Consider the following 26,021-nt stretch of genomic DNA (forward strand, 5'->3'; position numbering starts at 1 on the left):
AAGCCACACCGTCACGAAAGGGGGCTTTGCCTTCATACAGTGAAGCACAAGATTGCATCGATGTCAATTTTAAAACAGCGCGCGTAAAGGGAAATCTTTCAGGGAACAATTTTTTTTTTCCTGATTTGTTTTCCGTCGATCTTATTTTCCGTGCTGAGCACCAATGCTACCGACGCCAGGAAGGCAGCTCCCACACCTGGACCCTACCTATCGACCCATCAACTCATGAACCGGGAACCAACGGCTTTATACTTCCCTTCCGAAGGAAGGCGTGATCAGAGATGTTATGCCTCAGAACATCCCGGCGGCGCCGACAGGGATTTAACCCAGGCCTGTTGGGGTGAGAGGTAATCACGCTTACCACTACACCACCGGTGCCGCTAGGGAACAAATTACCATGAATCATTATCAGTGACTGGGGAATCTAATAAGGGATATATTCAAAATTCAGAAAGGTTTTCAATTACACAAATTCATTTTAATTATTCTAAATTCTATTTGGTTTTCCCTACAGTAGTGTCTAACTCTGTTCGGTCCGGACCATTGTCAACAAAAAAACAAAAGCGCTTGCAAATAGCCCACAGGCAACTTAAATTCGAGCGTTCATCGAGGACGACAATTATCGGTCGCCGGTCACATGTGCACAAGGACAAAATGAAAGGAGCTCTTTGGTACTTACAGGCCTGGTTTTCGCTTATGGTGACTCAACGAGGTGAACTTCGGCGATCTGAAAGCTCGGTGGTGTGGAGATAAGGTGGTGAAGTGGTGAAGTGGTGATGTCGAGTTTGCTACTCACTACTGCGCGCGTTGCCGCTGCTAGTGCTGTACTAAGCCACCTAGCAGGGCAAAGACTATCCCAGGAACGGTGGAATTGCTTGCTTCACCTTCTACTTCGACTACTTCGCCGAATGGTGCCTTTTGGCCGTGATGTTGATGGTGTGGTCCCTGCTGGCCGGTTTGACGGTTAGCCAACGAATTTGCCAAACGGATAACCCGAAAGAAAAATGCGGCGACGGCTGATCGACTGGCTTTTAAAAAAAACTGGGAATAGAAAGCCGTCGAACGGCTGTTCGACAACGGACAGTTAGACAACGCACCTCACGCACAATCTAATATTTTACATTTTGTGTCTTACTCACTCACTACCGTAACAATCCTAGCACTAAATTTACTGTTTTCAGATCACTGTAATTAAACACAGCTAATTAGCACATGAAAGATTTCTGAGGTTTCAAATTCGTACTTCGATTACTACGAAAAACAGGCAAGCCACACTTCCTACACTATATCGAGTTTCCAGGCAAATGGACGACAAAAACTCGAGCCCTTAAGGAATCTGGGCTACAGGAAATACGTCACACCCGAATGCCTTGACAAAGTCGTTGAAGTTGATTCGTTCGAGTGTCATGCATCTCGCTTTTACAGGCTGCATTAGACCTTGCCTTCCCACTTTCTCACGATTTTCACGGACACGAAGTGAATCGATTTCTGATCCGAAATAATTGCGTGAGAGCAAGAAGAGACCTCGCGAAACGTAGTGCGTAACGTCCTGTCCTGGGGTGTTGCCTAGTTAATGGCGCAAATACTTTCAAGTGTTTTTTTCCCGATCCAGTTGGTTATGACCGTGATGATGATCCGTTCAAATCGAAAGCTTTCCTACTAATGTTTGAATTTAATTGATTTGCTATTTACAACCAAGAATGTACGCTTGGCCTACCTGTTACATGTTGTCAGATGATCTGCTCACTGAACATGTTTAGCAGTAACTCTAGGCTTGTGCCTGAAGTCCTTTGAATCTCCTATCCTATGGAAATTTACGTTTAGTTAAAAAATATTAATAATGGTGAAATTTGCTCGATATTTTATTTCTACATAATGTTACTATTAGTAAAAAGAACAAAATCTAGAATTTTTCTCATCGCAAGAAGCAATGTTTGAAGAGAAATCGATTATTTTTTCGAAAATTTCAATTCCGCAAAATTGGGTTATCCACCATTGGCGGGGGTGACATCTGTCGGATTTGATGGTGGATTAAGGCATCCTAAGTTGATCCATATTTTCTTCACTCATAACACATTTGGAGTTTGAACATTACGCCCGCGGAGTTTACTCATAAAATCTATATAAGTTGTCAGGTCTCTTGATTGAACCTATCATGGTGACCAGTAAACTTCGATTTGCAATTTCTCGGTAATTTGGAAATGTTCGCGGTTGTGCGATATAAATTTGCCAGAGTGATCAGCGAACCAGGAAAACCTGATAAATCGAGAAATAACCGGGATTTAGAGAATTAACCGGAAAACCGTGAAAACCCCGGGAATCCGATGGGAGAACCGGGAAAAATCAATATAGGGGAAATGGATGTAATGTCGGCCTAAATGGCCCTAATTTGGGCCCAAACTAAATTTTCAATAGCGACCAAAAATATCCATTAGTACCGTCCCAATAACGTGTTCATCTAGATAAAATTGATAAATAGCAGATTTTTAGCGATGGGCCCAATCTTAGATCCATAGGCCAACCTTAGAGCCATTTCCCCTATGTGTTTTTTTGCATCAACTTATTTTAATGTTTGTGGAAAATGAATTCCCGATATTGACATAATCTCTGAGTCATGAAGATTTCAACATTGTGTCCATTTACATTTACAAATGGTTTAATATTAATCTATTCCTGACTGTTCCTGCCATCCAAGTTGTTCCGTTCCTGTGTTCGGAACTGGTGAGGGGGTCTTCCAACTCGCTAAGCAAGGCAAGTACGATAATATTACCGCTTCTTCGCTTCCTGAAATCTGTCTCATTGACAGCACCGCTTTTATGAATGGAGTTGTTGATACTCTACCACGCCCTGATACCTGCCTCGTGCCTGCTGCTCAGCCGATACCGGTCATCAAACCAGAGCAAACAGCATCAGCATTCCGTCCAGCCAGTGGACCCAATGCCATTTCTTATGCAGCCTTCCAGACTTCATACTCTGCTCAGAGCTGGTAAATATCACGGCCGTCATGTGACAATGAGAAAACAGGCTCCCTCACTATTACGAGACGAAACTACCTATCATTGGCTTTCTTGTCATTTTCCAATGATCAAGCATTCATGAGAATAATTCTTATGCGGTTTTGACATCAACTGATTTAGACGAATTGAAGCAAGCAACCGTATTTAATCGGTAGAGTGAATATATTATTAAGACCTCCTCGGAACTAGTAACATTAATAGCAATGAGCAATGAGCTAGTAATTACGATGAACTCAACACTGCCACGTTCTGTCATGATGAAAATTTCTATCATCATTTTCTCATCCGATGATAGAAATCATTATTGTGCGGCTATTAGTAGTATTGGCTGGAGCTAAATTTTGTGTCTGAAGTGGATAGATTTCTGTTTGAGCTTCGATTTCACTATCGTGATAATTGTAGCTAAGAATCGGTAAATTTCGAGGAGCGTGGAAAGTGTTAATATTGAAGGGTTTTGTTTTATCAATTTCTGAACCCAAGAAATGCAACGGTTGAGCAGTTTGAATGCACAGTTCATTAATCCGCATCATTGGACATCTATCATGGAATTATTTACCATACCTAATAAAAAAAACATAAAAGAATGGTAACCCAAATGGTTTGGATAATAACCGGAACACGTCGTTAAGCTAAATAACCGTTACAATTTTATTAGGGATATGCGTCACGAAAATGGAGGTGAGAGAAGTGGTAGCATATTTTCGTTGTGAAACTTCTGGGTCGTTTGCAGCCATTTCTGAACCAAGTGGTGCAGTTTGAATTCAAAATGTGTGAAGCCATCCCATTGGACATCGATTATGGCTGGATTTGGTGAGTTTGTTCCAGTTGGGAGACATGCATATACATTTGTTATCACTGATCTTGATTTTCGCGCGTCGTGTGTAGTTTGGTTGTTGCGATTTTGGAAAGGGTGTATGCGTGATCCAGTTTGAATAGCTTTTTGTTAAGTCCGTCGTAGATTGTGATAATGTAAGGGGCACGATCATGGGTTAGAACTTACAAGCCTCGTAACATTACGGAGTTGATCTATCCCAGGCATCTATTGTAGAAAATCGTGAATAATAGAACTCGGTAGAACTATTTGGAAAAGTAATACATATGTTTATACAAAAGTGACGTACGCTTGAGCCGGTTCGGAAGGCATTTTTAACTGCTTTCGGGAATGTCATTTCATTTTAATAGCATCTTGTAACCGCTAATGAACGATCGTCGGTCGTAGCTTGTTGTGATGTAAGGGGCACGGTGGCCTTAGAGCAACCGTTTTTGCTAACTGAGCAGAAGATCGTGGCTTAGAATCCAAGCCCCTTCACATTACTAAGTTGATAGGGTCGCGTCATTTGCTTCTTCTTCTTCTTCTTCTTCTTCTTCTTCTTCTTCTTCTTCTTCTTCTTCTTCTTCTTCTTCTTCTTCTTCACATTTCAAGCTTATTGCATATCGCATATTAGCTTATTGCGTGCTCTCAACTTAGTGTTCTAGATGCACTTCCACAGTTATTAATTGAGAGCTTTTGATGCCTGTACCATTTTTGCATTGATATGATTGTGTGGCAAGTCCAATCATACTTCTATGCCCAGGGAAGTCGAGAAATTTTCCAACCCGAAAAATTCCTAGACCGAACCGGGAATCGAACCCAGCCACCTCCAGCATGGCCTTGCTTTTTAGCTGCGCCTTTACCGACTGAGCTAAGGGAGGCCCCAATTTGTTTACCAGGCTTTAAAAGATCGCATCAATTTTCAAATGTGAATCCAGATCTATTCGGAGAAAGGTGAGTCAAAAAAGTATCCTGATGAATGTAGGCGTCTTAGTCGAGAGAAGGATTAGTAATTTCCATTTAATTCCATTCTTTATTTGCTACCCTTGGCAGATACGCGTATTTCGTCTACAATGTGCAGACTTCTTCAATGTCTTGTACTAATACTCGACTGTCGAGTATTATTATATGTTTTGTATGTTTTTTTTTGCTATTTGACCACTTTGACTCGGAGACTAAGTAGATTTACCCGAACATATTCTCCACCGGTTCGGGACCCATGGTCATGGTCTTGCCAAGCCTTTTCTGCCTATGCCAAGGACGGCTTACGTTATAACCGGCGACTATTGGCCCTGTTGCGATTAAAAGCCATTCAACCCTACTTCAACACCGCATATCGCGTTCCGTACTTGGAGCATTCGAATCCGATCGAGCTGCTAGATGTGTCGTAGATATAGGTTCAACGGCGAATAGCTGCCGCCGGCACCGTCATCGTCGCTGCGATTTACCAATGTGGAACATATGGCTCCTGAAGGGACAATTTGCAGATTTTTTTTTCCTTCATCCATCTCGGACGGGAACACGACGACGAAGCGACGAAAAACTGTTTCATTGCACTTCTTCCATTCATCAATGAGGGCCATTATTCCAAGTACCATTGAAATATGTCTGACTGGGGCGATAAATCTTGACTGCTTGCTTGCTTGCTTGCTGCTATGTGGAAGGAGGAGTGCCGCAGCAGCACGTAGAGTATGTGTCTAGTTCTTTGTCGGGATTTATCTGTTGGGCGGGTTGCGATAAGAGAGCAAGTTTAATCTTCCCTGATGGAATTGTGGGAGGCGGGTTTGAGCAGAAATTTGAAATTCAAATGATTGCCAATAAAATTTGCTCTGTGACCTTATAGAGCTTGAAGAAATGTCCTATGCTGGTAATCTTTTTGCTGTTGCACACTTTTGTTGGAATTCAACCAATGCAATTGCTTTCTATTTCATCAATCTTTCCTACATCTCAGTTCTAATTAGGGTTGTTTCGCTATAGAAAAAAAGTTTTTTCGAATTATGAAATCATAGAATTGCTGATTGTGACTCTCTGAAAGCGCAATTGACAGACTTCATGTGCCAAACACAAACGTGTAACTGACAAGTATAATATGACCAGTTCCAGGCCAAATAGGATAGAAAATAAAAAAATAAAAATGATTCGACCTTCTCCGATTTGCTTAAAACTTTTTGCCATGAACATAGTCACATAATCTATACCTATTTTCTGCTTCTGCTGTTATACTAGGTGGGGTGAAAAGTAACCTCCTTGACCGCCAGAATGCGCTGCTACTGCAAAGAGGTTATGGTGCCTTGTAGCCCGTTCATATTTAGACAGACATGCCAAATTTCAGTGCGATACTGTCTTTAGTTTTGTTTTGACAGCTGATTGTTGCTGACGTATTTGGCATCATGTTGAGTATGGATAAAAACGATTTTCGTTCTCTCATAAAACATTATTTTTTGAGAGGTGAAACGGCGAAGGAAACAAAAGAAAAGTTGTATAAATGTTATGGGGCTAATGCTCCGTCAGATTACATCGTCAAATATTGTTTTCGAGAGTTTCGAGGTAACCGCAACTCCACTACGAGCAAGTCCGCAGCGGCAGGCCCTCCAATGCGGTTACAGAGGACAATGTCAAAAAATACATGAAATGGTGTTGGCTGACCGGAAAGTGAGGGTGCGCGAGCTAACAGATACCGCAAAGATTAGTACTGAGCGTACACGCAATATTTTGGGCGAGATTCTGTATATGAAAAATTTATCCTGCCCAAAAACGCGAACGCGAGAGCACTTCGAAAGAGTGTTTGGACTTGCTGATGCGGAATCGGACGGACTTTTGGCGTCGATTGGTAACTGTCGAGGAAACCTGGATCCACTATTACACCCCAGAGAACAGAATGAGTGACCGGCAATGGACTGAAGCCGGCACGAGAGCTCCAAAGCGGCCGAGGGAGGCTCGATGGGTCCGAAAGGCTATGGCGTCGGTTTTCAGGGATTGTCATGGCATACTCTTCGTGGACTACCTCGAAAAAGGGAAAACCATCAACAGCGAGTATTACTGTGCATTATTGGAGCGATTGAAGGCCGAAATCGCTGCAAAACGGCCTCACATTAAGCGAAAAAGTTTTGTTTTTGCAAAACAATGCGCCGGCGCACAAGAGTATGGCAACCACGGCTAAAATCAATGACTTACGGCTCCAATTGCTTCCGCATCCACCGTATTCGCCCGATTTGGCTCCCTCAGACTATTATCTCTTTCCAAACCTCAAAAGATAGCTCATCAATAAAAAAAAATCAGCTCACTTGAGGAAATCATCGACGCCGCGGAGGAGTATTTTGCAGTCCTTCCGGAAAATTACTTTTCGGACGGGATCATGAAGTTAGAAAATCGCTGGAATAAGTGCGAGTCACTTTTTAGTGACTTGGTTTCTATTTTGAAGCCAGTCACTAAAAAGTCACTTTTTACACCAAAAAGTCACTAAAGTCACTATTTCCCTAAAAATAGTCACTAAAGTCACTTTTTCACTACTAAAATAGAATGAAATTTTAAAATATCAACAAAATGTTTAAATTGAGTACTTGGCACTAAGAAAGTTTACAGTAGTTTTAACAAAATATACATATCTGTTAAAAAAATTAAAATTTTAACCAGGGTGACCAGTGAACCGCAAAACTTTAGAACATCAGGAAAACTATTGAGAAATGCCTTCAATTTCAATTAAAAATATGCCTTCTTTCCCAGAAAATAAATTGTAAAACAAATACTTTCCAAAGGTATTTGTCTGTGATGGATTTTCAAAAGCCTTTCAAGGATGATTAAGAACTTTAAAAATCCAAAGTAAATTTTAAAAGAATTTTAAGGGATTCCAGGGATGACACATATCAGAGAAGAATACCAAAGTACAGACTACGAAAGTCTCATGTAAAATTAAGTGCTCTGAGGACCGATTTCTATTACATATATAGTGTGGTAATAATCCCATTATAATTGAATGTGCATTTTAACGAGAGTTCTGAGAAGAATTCTATGATGATTGGATGAGGATTCTAGGTCCAATTCTAATAAGAATTCAAAATTAGTTCTGAAATTTTGCATTTTGAAAATTCCATGAAAATTCCGTGAACTCCAAAGATGCTCTCTTCGGATAGTTCTAAAAGAATTCTGGGGTGATTTCTGAAGATACTTCCCAGATCATTCTAAAGAGTTCGAAATGAATTCCGAGAAGAATTCCAATGGAATCGAATTTTGTGGATTCAATCTCAAAGGAATTCTGGGAAGAGTTTCAAAGTCAGTTGATAGCTCCGTTATAGTACGTGTGAAAATTGTATATACAAAGTAAGAAAGCGAGCAAGGACAATTTTGAGGAAGGTACGAATCTGGCAGTTGTTTACGTCCGATGGCGACTTGAGTGTGAAACAATCGATAGAACTGTTTCCTCACATCGGAGGTACATGAGCAAATCGGCGATCATCCGTTTTGCCAGTGGTGGCAGGGAGAAACACCCCTCGCCATCCCTCATTAACGGAGGAGCTTGGTAAAGGAGATGCTCTACCCGATTCGTACCTTCCTCAAAATTGTTCGCTTTCTACTTTCAAATTACTACAAATTGCACACTGCCTTATTATAACGGAGTTATCAACTCTTTACTTTCATCTCATCATCTATCGTATAAAATGTCCACTTTAATTCTGATATTTGATGTTCAGCATTTCCAACTACGAAAATTATCTATTTCCACGAATTTTGTTGATTGTTCTGCAAAGAATTTCAAGAATGCAATATAATGTTTGTAACAGCTTATTTGCCTCTACGTTTAAGAGAAGGGCAATTATTCTAAAAAATTGTAGAGAACTGTGAAAAGTTCTAATCGAATTATCAGATAATTTTGATTAAATTTTAAACAGTTCTAACACAGAATCAAATTCAAGATCATAAAAAATGGGAATTAGTATTTGCTAGTCAACATGTATAACGTAAATAAAAGTAAATTATTCAAATAACTTCAAATGCTCTTGACAGGAGATTCCGTTGTGAGATTCGATTAAATTAGAGAAATTTATGAAATTTGTTTTTAAGTTCCATAACATAGAAAGTTTATTTCAATATGAAACCGTAATTGAATTTCTAAGTTACAATATAAATGGTTACTTATTTAAAGGGCGAACACGAAATTATTGCGACACCGAAAATGTCATGCCAATTTTCTTATAATGTTTAGAATCAAACCAAAATTTTAGGGTAGTTTTATACATATATTTACTTCAAAAATCAAAAGAAAAGTTAATCGATGGAGCCTTGAGTGTAAAATTGAACGCATTTTCGCTTGATGCCCTCCATCAAAGTCTTTACAGTGTCATCCGGTACCAGTTTCTCAGTTTTTTTTTCATTTTCTTAACATGTCCTTCTCGTCTTTGACTGTCTTCTTGCTCTTCCGAAGTTCCCGCTTCATTATTGCCCAGTACTGCTCCACCGGGCGCAGCTCCGGACAGTTAGGCGGATTCATGTCCTTTGGAACAAAATGGACAGAATTGGCCTCATACCACTCCAGGACACTTTTAGAATAGTGGCATGATGCCAAATCTGGCCAAAATAGCGGAGCTTCGTCGTGCTGCTGCAAGAACGGCAAAAGGCGCTTCTCGAGACACTCAGATTTGTAGATCACGCCATTTACTGTGCCCTTTGCCACGAAAGGCTCACTCCTCAGTCCGCAAGAGCAGATGGCTTGCCAAATGTGATATTTGGAGGCGAACTTCGACATTTTCTTCTTCTTAAATTTGTCGTCCACATTGAACTTGCTCTTGCCGGTGAAAAACTCCAACCCCGGAATTTGCTTAAAATCGGCTTTTCGTCGTCCATCACACAGCAGCCATATTTTGTCAGCATCTTCTCGTAGAGCTTCCGTGCCCGAGTTTTAGCCGTCGATTGTTGCCACTCATCGCGGCTTGGGAAGTTCTGTACCTTGTATGTATGTAGGCCAGCTCTCTTCTTTGCATTCTGGACGTAGCTCTGCGACATGCCGATCTTTTTAGCCAAATCACGGCTTGAGACGTTGGGATTTGCTTTAATCATCCGCTTCACCTTTCCCTCCGTCTTTTTGTTCTCCGGTCCCGGTTTTCTTCCAGCTCCTTTGCCGTGGTCCAACGTCAACCGCTCCTGGAACCGCTTCAACACTCTGGAGACGGTTGAATGGTGAATGTTCAACATTTTTCCCAACTGCCGGTGCGACAGGTCAGGAAATTCCGGGTGTTTGGAAAGAATTTGTTCTCTCAACTCGCGTTGGTTCACCTCCATTTTCGTTGAATCGAAAAACACGACTTCGAGTTTGACAGCATGTACACAATACACATCAATGAGAAAGTGTGCAAAATTTGGTTGATTTTTACCCAATGGTAAAAAAGTTATGCTCTGTTGAGTGTGTCGCAATAATTTCGTGTTCGCCCTTTAGTACTTACAAGTCACTATTTGGTCACTATTTCCGTAAATTTAGTCACTAAAGTCACTACTATTATATCGCATCAGCACTACCAGCCCTGGTATCGTGCTAAAAGGGGACTATATTGATTTTTTTTATAACGCGTTTATTTTTCCAGGCTCATTTTCCGTAGCTTTGCGGAGCCGATATTCATTGTTTAGATTACAAAATTACTTAAAACTAACGTTAGTAAAGCGGGGGCCGATTACTCGCGTCTATCTCGAGGTTAGGGGTAACAAATTGTAACAAATGGATGGCAGAGTAGGGATTGAGAACACAAGGTTTGGAGAGCAATGTGCTCTTGATCTCGAACTAAGCGTCAAACGGATGAAAAAGACAAACATGGGGGTACACCTAGGGGCAGCTAACAACTTGGGGGAACACAAGATGACACTAACTACTAAATTCTCAGATCTATCCGTTTTAAAAACACATAAATTAAGTTGCAATAGTCGAGATTTCTGCTCGCCAAGATGTTTCTAACGGACCTTGAATAAAATTAAGAAACATAAATAAAATCATTCCCAAGGAGGTTACTAGCGAAAACCCAAAACTATAAAAAAACCAAACATGCAAACCATAGAAAAATACAAAATCTCATTTTTCAATATTATTATAGAAGAAGGTTTTAGAAGGTTATTTACCTTTCATTCTATATTTTAATCTTTTAAATCGGCTTAGTGGTTCAAAAGTTATAAATTTTTGAATAAAGTAATTTTTGAAAAAAAAAATCGAGAAAAACATCTTTTTTGGACCTGCCTAACATGGGAATGGTCACCCTAATGACAAAAAAACGGGTCTAATATTTTGCAATAAGGAACAAAACTATCATTGAGAAATTCTGTGCACCATTATATCGTTTTGCTATGGAATGGTTGATATATAAAAATTGAAGATATACTTTTTGAGATAGGGGAAATGGCTCTAATGTTGGCCTATGGATCTAAGATTGGGCCCATCGCTAAAAATCTGCTATTTATCAATTTTATCTAAATGAACGCGTCATTGGGACGGTACCAATGGATATTTTTGGTTGCTGTTGAAAATTTAGTCGATTGCTGAATTTATATATGTGCCCAAATTAGGGGCATTTAGTCCAACATTACATCCATTTCCCCTATATGAGTTTGTAACACTTTATTAGAATTTTTGCTCAAAATTACTTAGAAAATGCCCGGAATATTCTTCCCAGAAAAACCTTATTAGACGTCATTTCGATCAGAAGAGACGTTTTCGTGCTACAATGTATTGAAAAATGGCGTTGACGCCATTTTGAGAAAAAAATACAACTTCCAAAATGGCCGAATTTTCGTTAAAAATGTAACAGACAATTTTGCAAAGTTTTAAACAAATCATGGAAGGTCGAGTTTTTCCGATTCGTCATTTCGCGTGGAACTGCTCAAATACCATTAGGTATCACGTTAAATATTTGTATAATCCGGGGAAAAACAAAAGTGAAATGAGTGGAAGCAACCCTGGTTCCAATTATCAATCCTTTCCTGGGACTTCTCAGTTTTATATTCTCCCCATTCCCCTTGAAGCTGGATTTACACTGTCTTTGACCCTCCCGGGCCTAAACAATAAGATAAAGAAACCAAATTCAATCAGTGAAAAAGCTTCAATCCAAGAAGCGGCTTGGCTGGCTGGGCCAGGAATGGAATGAGAAAACAATCATCGAGATTATTTGCCCTTTCAGCATCAACCGATGATAGGAAAGTAACACAAAAAATTTAATCTCATCTGTTTGTAGTAAAACAGAGTGGCGTTGGGGGGGGGGGGGGGGGGGCGAGCGCAAAGATGAGCCCAGCCGGAAGGAATGTTTAGCGGAAACGGAGGAGAAGGAGATCGGCGCTTAAATAACAATGAAGGAATTTTCTCCTTCCAGTTTCTCGGTAGATTTGCACTCGGACTGTACGATTCGGTGTGAGTCTTCTCTTTTCCCATGGCCAGGATCGGACAGTCACGGGCGGGTTCAAGTCATGCTTGATGCGAGAAGTGGCTTGACCGTGGCAGCCTGTGGGGAAAGCAGCAATCAAACAGTATTTTCCACTCAATCAAAACTAGTCGAAGATCTGTTCTCTATATTGTAGGAGGGTTGTACAGTGGCTGAAACGGGCTTAAACAGCCATGTTGCTTGTTGATCCGGTCAGTACAGATTAGTCGGTTGTTTTACATCACTTACCGAATAATTATGCAGATTATTTGTATTAATTGGTTCCGCAGAGAGAGTAAATGGGGGCACTTATGTTTAAGATTGTGAGAAACCCGAAAATGTTTCATTAGAATTTCATGTACGATGAGTGAAAAGTAAGCTAACTTTATTTGCATGATTATTCTGTTTTAATTCAATATTTTTCCCATTTTACATTTATCGGATTTCCACTCTTCCCACCATTCCCGGCATTACTTATTCAATCTAGAAAACCAAGTCCAACCCGCGGGCATATCGCGCACAGCTTCTCAGCATACAAAGGAAATTTATTCCACCTATCGAGCATCGTCTCGTCACACGAGTTTCACTTGTGCACCCGTTGGCCATTTAAATGGGATGACGCTGGAAAAAGAAAGAAATCTACTTTTCAGTTTTCTCCTTGAACTATTCCATTGTCCGGTGTGTCGGTTTAATCTACCCACCTACTCCCGAATGCTGTCCGTCCAGTCGTTGGCCATTTCGGATGATAATGAAAGGAATATATCGTTGTGTGGGTTCACCACTGCTGGTGGTGCTACATAATTCCGGTTGCATTACTCCCCTCTTGATTTATTATTTAGCTTAGCACGGTGGTGCCCGAGAGAGAAAAAGGAACTGAGATCAACTCAAGGATCTCGGCTCCCACGGAAATCATACCGCAGATGTCGAGAATATGAAAATAACCTGCTGGGATTCAGTTCTACCCGGGATTTTTTTTTTGTTCACTCCTTATCACATTTATCGCTGCGGTATTAGACTCCCCAGCTTTGCTATTGTTCACGGAGAAGAAAAGCTTTAGAATAGCTTGTCTGTGCCAACACCTCTTCTTTTTGTGATGCTACAACACAGCTGCTGTTGCGAATCGAAGCGGTGGTGCATAAATACAGGGGTGATGATGGTGGCCATTGTTCATATATCATACGATGATTTATTTAATATTCTAATCGTTAGGGCACACGTTCCCGGTCTTTGTCTTTTCATTAGTAGTTCTAGTCTTCTTATTTTTTTTGTTTCCTGCCTTGTCCATGCCCCAATGCCCCATGGACAGGATGTCATTTTGGGATGTTTTTGTTCTGTGCAGAGTGAGATGCTTCCTTTATAGTCATTGAGTGGAAGTTTGATTTCGGTGTTTTTTCTTTTTCTTTTTGCAGATACTGGACGAGGTGTATTCGGTGCTAAATTACATTCGGAGCACACCGACGCTGGCCCGACCCTTCAAGGTGACCGACGAGCTGTTTGACCTGTCGACGATGGCCATGGAGTACTTTAGGGAGCACCTTGAACCAAATTTACCTGATATAGCATGCTTTAGCAAGGATTACAGTGAGTATTCGATTGTTTCTGTTGATATTTCCCTACTGTTCAGGTTTCTTTTTGTGGGACATCTCATATTTAAAAATCTTTTTCAGACGCAGCTCAGATAACTTCTCTTATGAGGTTAAGTTGTTGTTGAAGTTGAACTACCAGAAAAAAGTGGTCATGGACAGGCATGGAAAATCATTTACCTTCATTTGCCCCTAACCTTTTTCATCAACAAAATTCCGTAAAACGAGAAATGAACTTTTTGTAGGTTTTGATATTAGCTACATTTTTTGTGAGTATTCAAAATCTATATCTCTTATGTATGACAAACTAGAGCGGACAGATCTTGTTTTTGTTTTTCAGTGAATGTAATTTACATTCACTGAAAATCAATGGTTGGTTCTGTTCGCTCTGGCTCGTCATGCATAAGAGATACAGATTTGAAATACTTACAAAAGTTGTAGCTAATATCAAAACCTACAAAACCTTCATACATCATTTTACGGAATTCTGTTGATGAAAAAAGTAAGAGGCAAATGAATGCCCAAAATGAATGTAAATGATTTTCCATGCCTGATCATGGAAACTTTTTTCAATGTAACGTATCTCCCTCGGTTATTAAATAATAGATTAATGTAGCATCATCTTTTTATGGGGCCTCAGATAGCCTAGTCTGTTAAGGTGTTTCCTTGTAGAGTTCTTTTTCTTATCAAACTTCGCAATTTCAAGAGCACAAAATAAACGAAGTTTATAAATCTGTAAGTTTCATTAATTTCTTGCTTCTTCGCACAAACAACAAGTTGTAGTTTAGCAACGCTACCGTTTTACGCTTATCATATCCCATGTTATTTTTGGACGTATTTCACTTTTGTTCATAAAACAGTACTTTTTTAGGTACATTTTTGAATGAAAATAGAAGAACATGTAATTTATTCTGGGTGTATCTAAAAACAACATCAAGTCTAATTGTCCCATGGTGAAATTCTACACCCCACGAAAATTTTCTTTGCTGAATTTATCATTAACGAATCGATTTGAGTGAACGAATGATGGAAACAGGAATAATATGATCAACGGCATGAGTCATTTCGGAAAGTAGAAGATTTTTTATGTTGAAAAATATTAAGAGAAATGGGAACTCATTTTACAACACCTGGTTAGAGTTCTAATATCAAACAATGCATTATTGGACACTTACGCACTCCCCCTTTTGTGTCTAAGAATGTTCTTTGAAAAGCCCCTAATATAATATAATAATAAGTAGTATAAACAGGGTGGCCAGTGAACCGGGAAAATTGGGAATACCAGGAAATATCCGGGAATTTGAAAAGTAACCGGAAAAAACCCGGGAATTCGATGGAAGAACCGGGAAAATAAATAAACCATACCATAGGAACAAATTTTAACACCAGAATTTCACAATTACAGAGTGTTTACTACCTGGAAAAACCTGGAAAACCGGGAATTTACAGGGAATTTTATTTTTTCTGGGAAAACCTGGAATATTCAGGGAATTTTGGTTCCACTCAGGGAATTTTCCAATTATCACTTCATTCGTAATTCAAAAGAAGTTTTTCGTTCAGTTTCTCGAAACGTTTCTTAAGGACACTGAACTTGACAAGCATCTGACAGCTAAGACAACGTGTGTGAACGAGACAAGTTCATTCAGAGAGTCTTGTCACGCTCGCTCTTCGCTGATTTGTATGTGGATGATCAAAATCGTCGTAAAAAGTAAGCAGCCGAAAAAGAGAGACTGGCAACCGTCAAAAGGAAGCATACGAAGCATGTATTGTATAAGAATAAGCATGCCAGACAGCAGGCCTACATAAAAAATTTTTGAGCTTCAGAGAGGGTCGGAGATCTACTGAGAAATTTGTTGAGCTTCAGGGTAGTTCGTAGACCTTGAGAACAGAACTACAAACAAATTAAAAGTAATTAACAGAAATTCATAAAAACAAAATCCCAAGAGAGGTCGTAGATCTTCAGATAAATGTTCAAAGAAATTTTCAAAACTTCAAGCATGCAAAAATAATTACTATAAGCGAAATTTTGCAAATCTTCAGGGAAATTCGCATAACTTCAGACAAGTCCAAGAATCTACAGTGAAATATAAAGTATTTCACAGAAGTTTGGAGATCCTCGAAACATTGTTCAACATCAGAAAAGTTCGTAGATCTTCAGAACAAAGCTACAGAACTTTGAAAAAAATACAGGACTTCTGAAAAAATCACAAGAATCTCAGAAATGTTAATGGATCTTCAGTAAAAATTGCAGAACTTCAGGGAAGCTCGGCGAATTAAAAAAAAAATATTTACACGATTTCAGGAAAATTTGTAGATCTTGAGAGAGACATTTAAAACTCCTAAGAAGCTCAAATATTTTCAGATAAATTTTGACAACTTTAGGTAATCTTCAATTTTCAAATCTTCAGGGTAACCCGAGAGGAATTTACAAAACATCAGAGAAGTTTGCAGATCTACTGAGAAATTTATTGAGCCTCAAGTTTTTTTGTAGATCTTGGGAATAGAGCTACGGAGCTTAAAACAACTTTACAGAACTTTAAAGATATTTGCAGGAATTTGACAGATAGTTTCACACAAATGTGAGATCTTCAGAAAAATTCGTTAAATGTCAGAAAAGCACCTCAATTCCAAAAACAAATCGCAGCGAAGTACAAAAGTACAATATTTTGCATAACTCCATGGAAGTCGGAAATAGATAGATCTAAAGAACTTCAGAGAAGTCCGAAGACCTTAAGAGAAATCTGTAGAATGTCAGAAAGTTCGTACGTTTTTAGAAAAATTTGCAAAACTTCAGCAAAACTCACAGATCTTCGGGAAAGTTCGCCGATCTTTAAATAAATAACCCACAAAGAAATTTAAAGAACTTTAGAAAAGTTCGGAGATCTACTGTAAAATTTATTGAACTTCAGGGCAGTTCGTAGATCTTTGGAGCAGAAATACAGTACTTCAAAAAACTTTACAGAATTTGAAATAAATTTTAGGAACTTCAGAAAAGTTCCTACTCAAAAATTAGCAGATGTTTCAATAAATTTTCAGAATTTTACTGCGGTTCTTGGATTTTGAAAGACATTTACAGAACTTCAGGTAAATTCGCTGATCTTTAGAGATATTTGCACAGCTTCAGAAAAATTAGAAAAACTTCAGAATAATTCCTAAAACTTCCGGAAAGCTCAAAAATTTCTAGATAATCTTTTAATTCTTTAGAAAATTGTATAGATGTTCAGAGATCTTTGCAGATATTCATTGAATCATGAAAATCTGCAGAGAAAATTACAGAACTTTCGAGAAGTTTGTAGATTATTAGAAATTTTGTGAACATCAGAGATAATTGTTGATCTTCAAGGATCTTAAATCTTCTGGGATTCAGGAACTTTGTAGATTTTTAGGAAAATTTGCAGAACTTCTGAAGAACACACAGAACTTCAAAGAAATCTGTAGAACTACCGAGACATTTGCAGATTGTCAGGAAAGATTGTTGATCTTTAAAGAAATTTTACCGGAGAACAGAAACAAAACTTCAGGGACGTCAGAAGGTTTGAAGACCTTGCAGAATTGAGTTATTAACAGAAATTTTCAGAACTCAAGGAATTATGTATATCTAGTGAGAACTCGTATCGACATCCTGGCGAAGTTTTGAAATCCATTTTCATCTTCATATCGCAGCTCTTGATGGAAAAGTTGAGCCAGATCCCTGCCGGAGTTCCTCCTGAGCAACCATTTCCTACTCCACAAAGTTCACCTTCTTTTTCTCATTTTATTTAAAATAATAAAAGCAAATACGTCTGCCGAAACTAGAGCAATTTTCCGGTAATTCATGATGGAAGTATTTACTTTTGATTCCTGATACAGTTTTGTTTTGAAATCTAAATTGACAGTTCTTTCGACATGTGCAAGCAGTGTGAACACCAGCAAACAGGGGGGTTCGACAAAGTGTGTCGAAAGTAAATTCGAGCAGATTTTTCATTATGGCGGTGGTCAAAATCAGACCAAGAAATCAGATAGTCTAAACGGACCTTAAGAGATTTTAGACATGTGAAACCATGATTTATTCTGTCTTGATCTTCCAAACAGTGTTGGACTCAAACATATTATCAAAATGATATTTTATTTTTGAAAGCATATTGTTATCAAATTTTGATATATCGTTTTACCGAAATAGTATAGTCAGGTTTCTAACTTGTATTTATATTCTTGAATTAACAAAAATACCAAAAAAGAATGTAATATTGATTGACGTAATGCATGTTACTGTATGAATAACTAATGTGATTGCAAAAACCAAATACAGTATTACACCCATGGATATAATTTCTTTTCGCAAATTATGTGTAGGATAAATGCACCAATAGTGGAGGTACTTTAGTGTAATATGTTCCTATGGTGGCTTATAGAGTCTCCCTAAGCCGCTATAGAAGTACATTGTACTAACGTACCTCCACTATTGGTGCATTTACTAAACATAAATTGTACAAATTAATATTAAACAACCTATGTGCATCTGTTCTGCTGTAATATTCAATAACTTTTTTGCTGTGCCGACTTATAAGTAACAACGCCCAAGTTTGAACAATCGAAAATAACATAAATCAATAAGTACATAAAAGGGATTCCAGATGGATAAATAGATAAAATAATAATGTGTATAATTTGTATGCAACTGGAATTTTTTTCATCCGACCTGGAAAAACCTGGAAAACTCAGAGAATTTGATTCCTTGGATTGAGTAGACACCCTGAAATAACTATTAAAACAGTGATTCTTACCAAATAAATTTCTTGTTCTTTTTGCTGCATAATTTACTGTAGTTTCCCGTGTTATTCATTTAAGAATTAAATCACTCAACAAAATTACAATTTGATTTTTGTCGTTTCAATATCAGATGTTAAGTGCATGGGCCTCAAAAGAAAATATTGGAGATGCTGGACTTTGGAAACAAATATTTGTTAAATCCGAAACTGAACTATTCTTTTCCTTGGTTATAATTTTTCATTATTCAAAATTCTCATGACATGAATTCCAGAATTAACTTGGAATTCTTCTCTGAATTATCATGGAATTCTTCTGAAATTAACCAAAAAACACTTCGCATAATAATTACAATTGAATTCTGGTTTGGAATTTGCTTGAAAACCCTTCTAAGAACTTCAAAGAAGAAGGCTTCCATTATTAAAATTTTATTTTAACTCTATTCAAAACAGCATAAACCTTTCGAAATTTTATTTAGAACCCCCTTGTAGTATTTTAAAGAAATATTATATTTATTTTATATTTTTTATTATATTATATTTCTATTTACACTACATAACAAATAAAAGTAAACAAAATTAGCTTCAATGTTTGACCTATGATTCTTATGTTAAATCGTGCACTGAATCCAAAAATGTAGTCAGAAAAATTTCAGAAAGAAAAATTGAAATTTCTTCTAAAAATGAAATTTTACTTACTAAAACACAAATATCTCCGGCTGTAATGAAGCTATAGCAATTATTTGAACGCCAAATTAAAGAGAGGAATCCTCCTCAATATTTGATTGAAATCAACACTTTGAATAACTTTAAATTTTACTAAATATTCCAGGGTTTGTCCGCAAGATTCTATCGATTGTTCTGTAATGTGTTATAACCCTTAAAATGCTTGCAAGTCTCAGAGCCTTGACAATTATGACTCAACGACTCATAAATATATTTTTTTTTGCAAATCTGTGATCTTGAAAAAATGTCAAAATCTCATAAGTGATTCCAAGTGCATCTATAAGCGTACCCCATTCTAGTCGGAATTCTAGTACTACACTATGTTTGTTTTGATTCGCTATGAAAGTTTGACAGATTAAATGAGGGGTTCTTGGATTTTCCTATGTTTCAAGGGGTGCATCGATTAGCTTGGGACCGAAGATAATACCAGAGCGGAGGCTAAAAGTTGAGCACGTCTTAGTCTTAGAGTTACCTCTATGGTAGAACTCTATTGGCGTGAGGACCGAATAGAAGCTGTTCTAGACGAAATCGCTAGTCACTGGGAGTATCGCGAGCAGTTTTGCTACGAATCAGATACGCCAGGAAGGCAGCTCCCACACCTGGACCTTACCTATGGACCCATCAACTCATGAACCGGGGACCAACGGCTTTACTTCCCATCCGAAGGAAGGCGTGCTCAAAGATGTTATGCCTCAGAACATCCCTGCGACGCCGACTGGGATTGAACCCAGGCCTGCTGGGGTGAAAGGTAATCACGCTTACCTCTACACCACTGGCGCCGCTCGGACTACACATAAGTTCAACGGATTTTTCAGAAAATCAATGTTTTTTTTTCGGAAGATCAGTGGACCATTCGGAAGTTCTATGGGGTTCTCGGATATTCTACGGACTTCTCGGAAGATTTAGGATCCTTTCAGATATTCTTCTGACTTTTGGTAGTTCTACTGTCTTTTCGGAAGCTCTACAGAGTTCTTGGAACTTATATCAACTCCTAGAAAGTTTTACGGACTTTTCGGAAGTTCTACGGTCTGCTCGGATGTTATATGGACTTATCGGATATTATATGGACTTCTCGGAAGCTCTATAAACTTTTCGGAAGTTCTATGGACGCCTCGGATATTCTACGAATATTTCGGAAATTCTACCAACCGGTAGAAACTAACGATTTAAAATTGGCTGACTACTTGACTAGCCTATTGGTTTCTAGCAAATTAATTAACGTATCCCATTCTAGTCGAAATTCTAGTACTACACTATGCAGTGGCGTCACGTAACCTCACTTTTTACCTGTGCACCAACTTTCAAAAACAGATTTAATGCCATATTCATACTCGAATCGGTTGAATAATACACTTTATCTTCTAGTTAACTCGATATCTATCCATTGCAAGCAATATTTTGATAATTGTTTATGTTTTGAGAGTTGGTGTACAAGTAGATTGAGGTTAAGGTGACGCCACTGACGCTATGAAAGTTTGACAGATAAAATGAGGGGTTCGTTGATTTTCCAATGTTTCTAGGGGTGCATCGATTAGCTTGATACCGAAGATAGTACTAGAGCTGAGCCAAAAAGTTGTGCACTTTTCTTCGGGACATGCTGGTCTTAGAGTTACCTCTATGATTCTACTTATCTGAAGTTTTACGAACTCAGGTAGTTCTCCGATCTTCTCAGAAGATCTACGGACTTTTCGGAAGATCTACGAACTTCTTGAAAGATCTACGGACTTTTTGGAAGATCTACGGGCTTTTCGGAAATCTTATGGATTTTTCAGATATTCTACGGACACCTCGGATATTCTAAAGACTTTCCGGATGCTCCGCCGACTTCTCGAATTTTCTTCGAACTTCCCAAGTTTCAAAAGAAAAGTTCATAGAACTTCCATTTGAGACATCTCGAACAACATCTCCGACAGTTCCAGGAACAACTCGAAACATCTTTTAAGTTTGACTGACCCTATTATTAACATAACTTCAAAAAATTTCACAGATCTTCCGTTATGTTCTTCCGACACGATCACCGATTTTACATTTTACACGGTACCTTGAAAAAGACCTATGGAAGTTCTGCATAATTCATGGATCTTACGACTGTTTTGGGTTCTTTTTTTTACTAATTTCTAGTTCACGAAACCCTCAATGTTTCTGAGGTGTTTTCCAACTGGTTCAAGGAACTTCCCTCTTTGTTATTCCAAATTGTCGAGACAGTTACAACTTAGCAATTTAAAAACCAAATGTGCTATCTGTGCATTTTGAAAGTTAATAAATGTTTCACATAGCATCGATGTTAAGATGGTGTGATTTCTTTTCCCAAGGTAAAACCCAAGGAAGGGAGGTGACTGTCATACGAACAAGCTAGCTCGCATTGCTCCAATCGACAACAAGCAACGATGGTTTGTTGATGTTTGGAGCCAAATTCACATATGGAAAATCCATGAGTGTAAGCAGTGAATTTTTCGTCTCTTTCGTTCTCCGTCTGTTGAAATGGGCCAGAGTGTGACGTCACACTCTTTCAACCATTTAAACAGCGGGAGAACGAAAGAAACGTTAAATTCAGTGGGCCTTACCTATTTACATCTCATTGATGGAGGATAAGTAGGATGATTTCACAGCACATCCCGCCTCTGGGTAAACCAGCTCCTAACTGAAAACCTTTTAAATAAAGCAAAAAAAAAATTATGATTTTTAGCAAATTTGACTCATATCAATGTACTTATGCTATAAGATCTCACAAATTATAACTAAAAAATATGGTGATGTGACATGACCATCCTAGAAGCGTGACGTAATTTATGGATGCACAACAGAAAGACTCTTTTTTCTACAACTTTGTCTCAGACGTCATTTCGATCACAAGTGACGTTGTCGTGCTGCAAATTATTGAAAAATGACAAAGACGCCATTCTGATAAAAAGAAGGAGGTTGTATCCAAGACACGACCGTAGATTTGGTGTAGGATTACGTGCTCGGTATCAATATTCGGCGACTGTGTTAGGGAAACCACTTTTTCCCATCACGGAAATGCCTCGTTTTCTGATCACAAAATCACGGAATTTTTGGTGTATTCAATAGATAATAAGAAAAGCGAAAATTGATTGGAGGAATTTCTTGCTGAAAAGTTCCAATCGCGAGATATTCGTGATTTTTTAGCTTTCTTCTAGAGTCCTGGAGAAAACCTTACCTTAATTCTGGTGTTTCTGGTTAATTGACAAGGTCATGTAGTATTCGGTTATTGCAAGAATTTTTATGTACCACTTCAATACTGTTACGCATTTGACCACAAGCGTTTGGTTGCTGGGTACATTATCAAAGAGCTTAGCGAGTGATGTGGCTGGTAGCAAGGCGAGCGGTAGTCCTGAAGAGAACCATTTTGTCGTGATGGTTGAGTAATGCTAAGCTATTGGGGTGTTCAACGCGGATGAGGTTGACGGCTTCTATGTTGTTTGGAACGATGATGACGCGCTTGGCATAGATGGCCCACAGCGGCTCACGAGGAGCAACTGAATCCGATCAGCGGTTGAGGGCAGCCTTGATAGCTAGCTGCTTGTGGGGAGCCTTTCGTTGTGTACTGGAGAACACCACCACTCACCACACGCGGTGATTGGATAAACACCGTTCGGTGAGGCCGGATGGAATTCAATTTTGAAAACTGTGTTGGGGAAAGCGCTTTTGTCAGGCCATTGGGATAATTTTAATTATCATAGCAACAGTTGCACATTCGTTCAATTTTCAATAGTGACAAAATCCGTCATCCCTGGCTCAAAATCAGACCACTTTCATGCCGCGACTGACTTTGGTTTTTGAAATCCTGAGTCTATTCCTTTTAAAATTATGCTCAGAACATCATTTAAATTCTGTTTATAATTCATTTTGGCATTTGCTCTCAACTTAGTGTTCTAGATGCACTTTAGTTATTAATTGAGAGCTTTCGATGCCTGTGCCATTTTTGCATTGATATGATTGTGCGGCAAGTCCAATCATACTTCTAAGTATTCATCCAGAATTTCCTTGAAATTCTTCACAAAATAGCGTTGAGAGTATCTCTTGGAATTCTATATAAATGGATATCTGTAGTAAATGAGTAAAGTGATCACGTTCAGTCGCTGATGGTCGCCTATCCATCACGCCTACACAATCGATGCAACCCCTCTGAAGTGCGTCACCTTCCGTGGGACGAACAATTTAACCCACCTACCTTATTACGCGGCACGTTGTCCACTGATTGACCTTAATGAGATTCCTTGAAACGTCCAAAAATGGCCCTCATGATGGATGATATGACCTATCACTTCATGATTTCTAGAGCACAAATCTCGGACACAAGTATGACATCGCTCATTAAAGTAGAACTCTCTGTTTGCTACACTACAGTAAATATTAAGTTCCAGTTTCATCATTGTATGTTTTCTGGGAGCTGATATTCGTGCTCTTGAAAATTCGAGGTTAAATAAGAATTCCACAGCGATTCACCTTAAGCTATATTACTATCAGCAACACGTCTTCAGATGCAGCGATTGTTCACATTTAATGTCCTGAAAAAAAAACATCAATTGCTCGGGACTTTTCATCAAGTTTCCTTCAATGTTCCTCATCGGCACTCACCTCTAATCATGATTCCTGCACATCGAACTAGTTACGGATTTAACAATCCGTTTATCTTCTACCTTAGGGCTTTTAACAATGTTAGTAACTGTTTTGATGCTAGTATGGCCAAGCATTATAAAACTAGGTTAGCATTATTATGTACGAGTACGACACTGTTGAAGGCGAAAACAACAATAATGGGATTTAACGATTTGATATCGAGTCCCATTTTAAATCACTGGTATAATGGAGCCGTCCGGGAATTATCCTTGAATATTTTATTACTCAACCCAGCAAGGCAATGTTCAAACGCTTCTGTGCAAAACAAAGTCTAATCCTAAAGCACATTGCATCTGGACGGCTGAACGGCACTAACCACAGGGCCACGATGCCCACCGACTGTGATAAATTGAGATATTTGTGTTGTTGCTATGGGAAGAAGCTACTCGAGATAGGCTCGTCATTTGGTTTTTGCGTCAATTTGTGGAAAACCATGCGTCTCCATGTGAATGGAGTACGCTATGAAGACGCTTGGTTTTGGACCTTCCATCAATATTGATATCCTCTAATCCGATTTCCTTCCATCTTCATTTCAGCATCTAGTACAAAACCGTTCACGGCCCTGGAGGTATCGTCCTCCATCCTATCCCGGGACACATCACACTCGAGCTCGTCCTCGCCACCCCAGAGCAACATGGTGCTCCGGAAGGGTATTCGCAAAATCAAACAGGGAATGAAGAGGTACGAGGAGCCAGAACCCAAATCGATATGAAAATGAACCCACATCACCTCAACGGAAGCTAACCTATCGTTTTTTCTCTCTCTTGTTTCTTTCAATTTTTTCTCTGCCGGAAATGATGCAGATACAATAATCAATTATCGGTGTTACGTAGCGAGTTGCGTACCTGCAAGCGGAAGGCAACCGAGCAGGCGAAACAAATTGCCGAGCAGCAGAAATTGCTGGCGGAACAGCAAAAGCAAACACTCGAGTATGCAAATCGGCTCGACGAGAACGACAAAAAGAATGAGGAGATATCGAGGAAGTTTTCCACCCTGCTACAGGTATGGTTTCGGTCTTTTTTTTTTAGCTTTCGGGAAAAACACTTTGCAGTGTGGGTTGGCGAATTTGTTAGAACGAGTCGCGGTTGTTGGAGGAGGGTAAAATGGATAAAATAATTGCAAGGAATGAAAAATACACCTCTCACGTTAAAAGATATGCGGGCTTTTCTTCGCGGGAAAAGTTATTACCCAAGACAGTTTTCTTTTGTGCGGGATAATGGAGATGAGACAGGAAAGTAAAGCGAAAAGTAAATGAAGGTTTAGCACCTCAAGGCGAAGCAAAAAAAAAACTGGAGCACGTTTTGTGCGAAATGGGAAATTTTAATTATTAAAACAGACATTAGTGTCGCCACCGGGGGATGGTGGGGTGGATTAATTATCAATATTCATATCTGAGCATAAGTTAATGTGCACGCCAAATTTAGCGAAAAAAAAAGTTGCAGAGTGGTTAAGTTTGGAGTCTTCCTTTGATTAAAAAAAAAAATGTCATTTTGAGAAGAGACCCGTCACGAAATTTTATACTAAATCATTTTATACTTTTAAGAAAACTTGAATGTCGAATTGTCAGCTAAAATACATCTTTGATAGAAGCCGTACGAAGTCCTTGATCTTCTTGAATTTGGCTCTCCGAAATTCTTCCACACATTCTCAATATTTTCTTTTGATTGTACGACTTTTCCCCGAAAACCAGTTCCACGAAAACAGTTTCTTTGAAGGTTTTATCCCTGAAAAACGGTTCCCCGAACGAACCAGTTTCCCAAATCGTACAATTCCTCGAAAGCACTAGTTCCCCGAAAAAAAATCGATTTTCAGTACAATATCTGTGGATCGGATTTCTAGGCGTTGCACAGTGGGACATACCCATTTGCGACGAAACTATTGAGTGTAGTATTATGATGTCTTCTAGAGAGTTTCTTAATTTTTTAGGTTCTTTATTTTTGATTAAAAAAAACTTTTTTATGTTTTGTTAAAATTGATGAACATCTATCGAAACATTGTAGATAAAGTCATTTTAAGAAACTTTATGCAGGACGACCATTTTCTATCTATCAAGAGGACGAAGCTATAGGGTGAAAATAGAGTACAAACGGTACACACTTAGATTATTTAAC

The 26,021-nt window shown here is 38.8% G+C and overlaps 1 protein-coding gene across 4 annotated transcripts in view; it reads left to right on the forward strand.

Moving 5' to 3' along the window:
- Window positions 1–26,021, forward strand: part of dmpd (F-box protein dmpd) — a 339,784-nt gene that overhangs the window by 285,515 nt on the left and 28,248 nt on the right. For all 4 annotated transcript variants that reach the window (XM_065234628.1, XM_065234629.1, XM_065234631.1 and 1 more), the window contains exons 6-8: window positions 13,625–13,796; window positions 24,447–24,591; window positions 24,714–24,912. In XM_065234628.1, coding sequence (XP_065090700.1) covers window positions 13,625–13,796; window positions 24,447–24,591; window positions 24,714–24,912 — 516 coding nt within the window. The remainder of the gene's footprint in view (window positions 1–13,624; window positions 13,797–24,446; window positions 24,592–24,713; window positions 24,913–26,021) is intronic.

This window comes from Ochlerotatus camptorhynchus, unplaced genomic scaffold (assembly GCF_037179485.1).
Source record: "Ochlerotatus camptorhynchus isolate MF236.1 unplaced genomic scaffold, CSIRO-AGI_Acam_v1.1 ptg000434l, whole genome shotgun sequence".
Classification (NCBI taxonomy): domain Eukaryota; kingdom Metazoa; phylum Arthropoda; class Insecta; order Diptera; family Culicidae; genus Ochlerotatus; species Ochlerotatus camptorhynchus.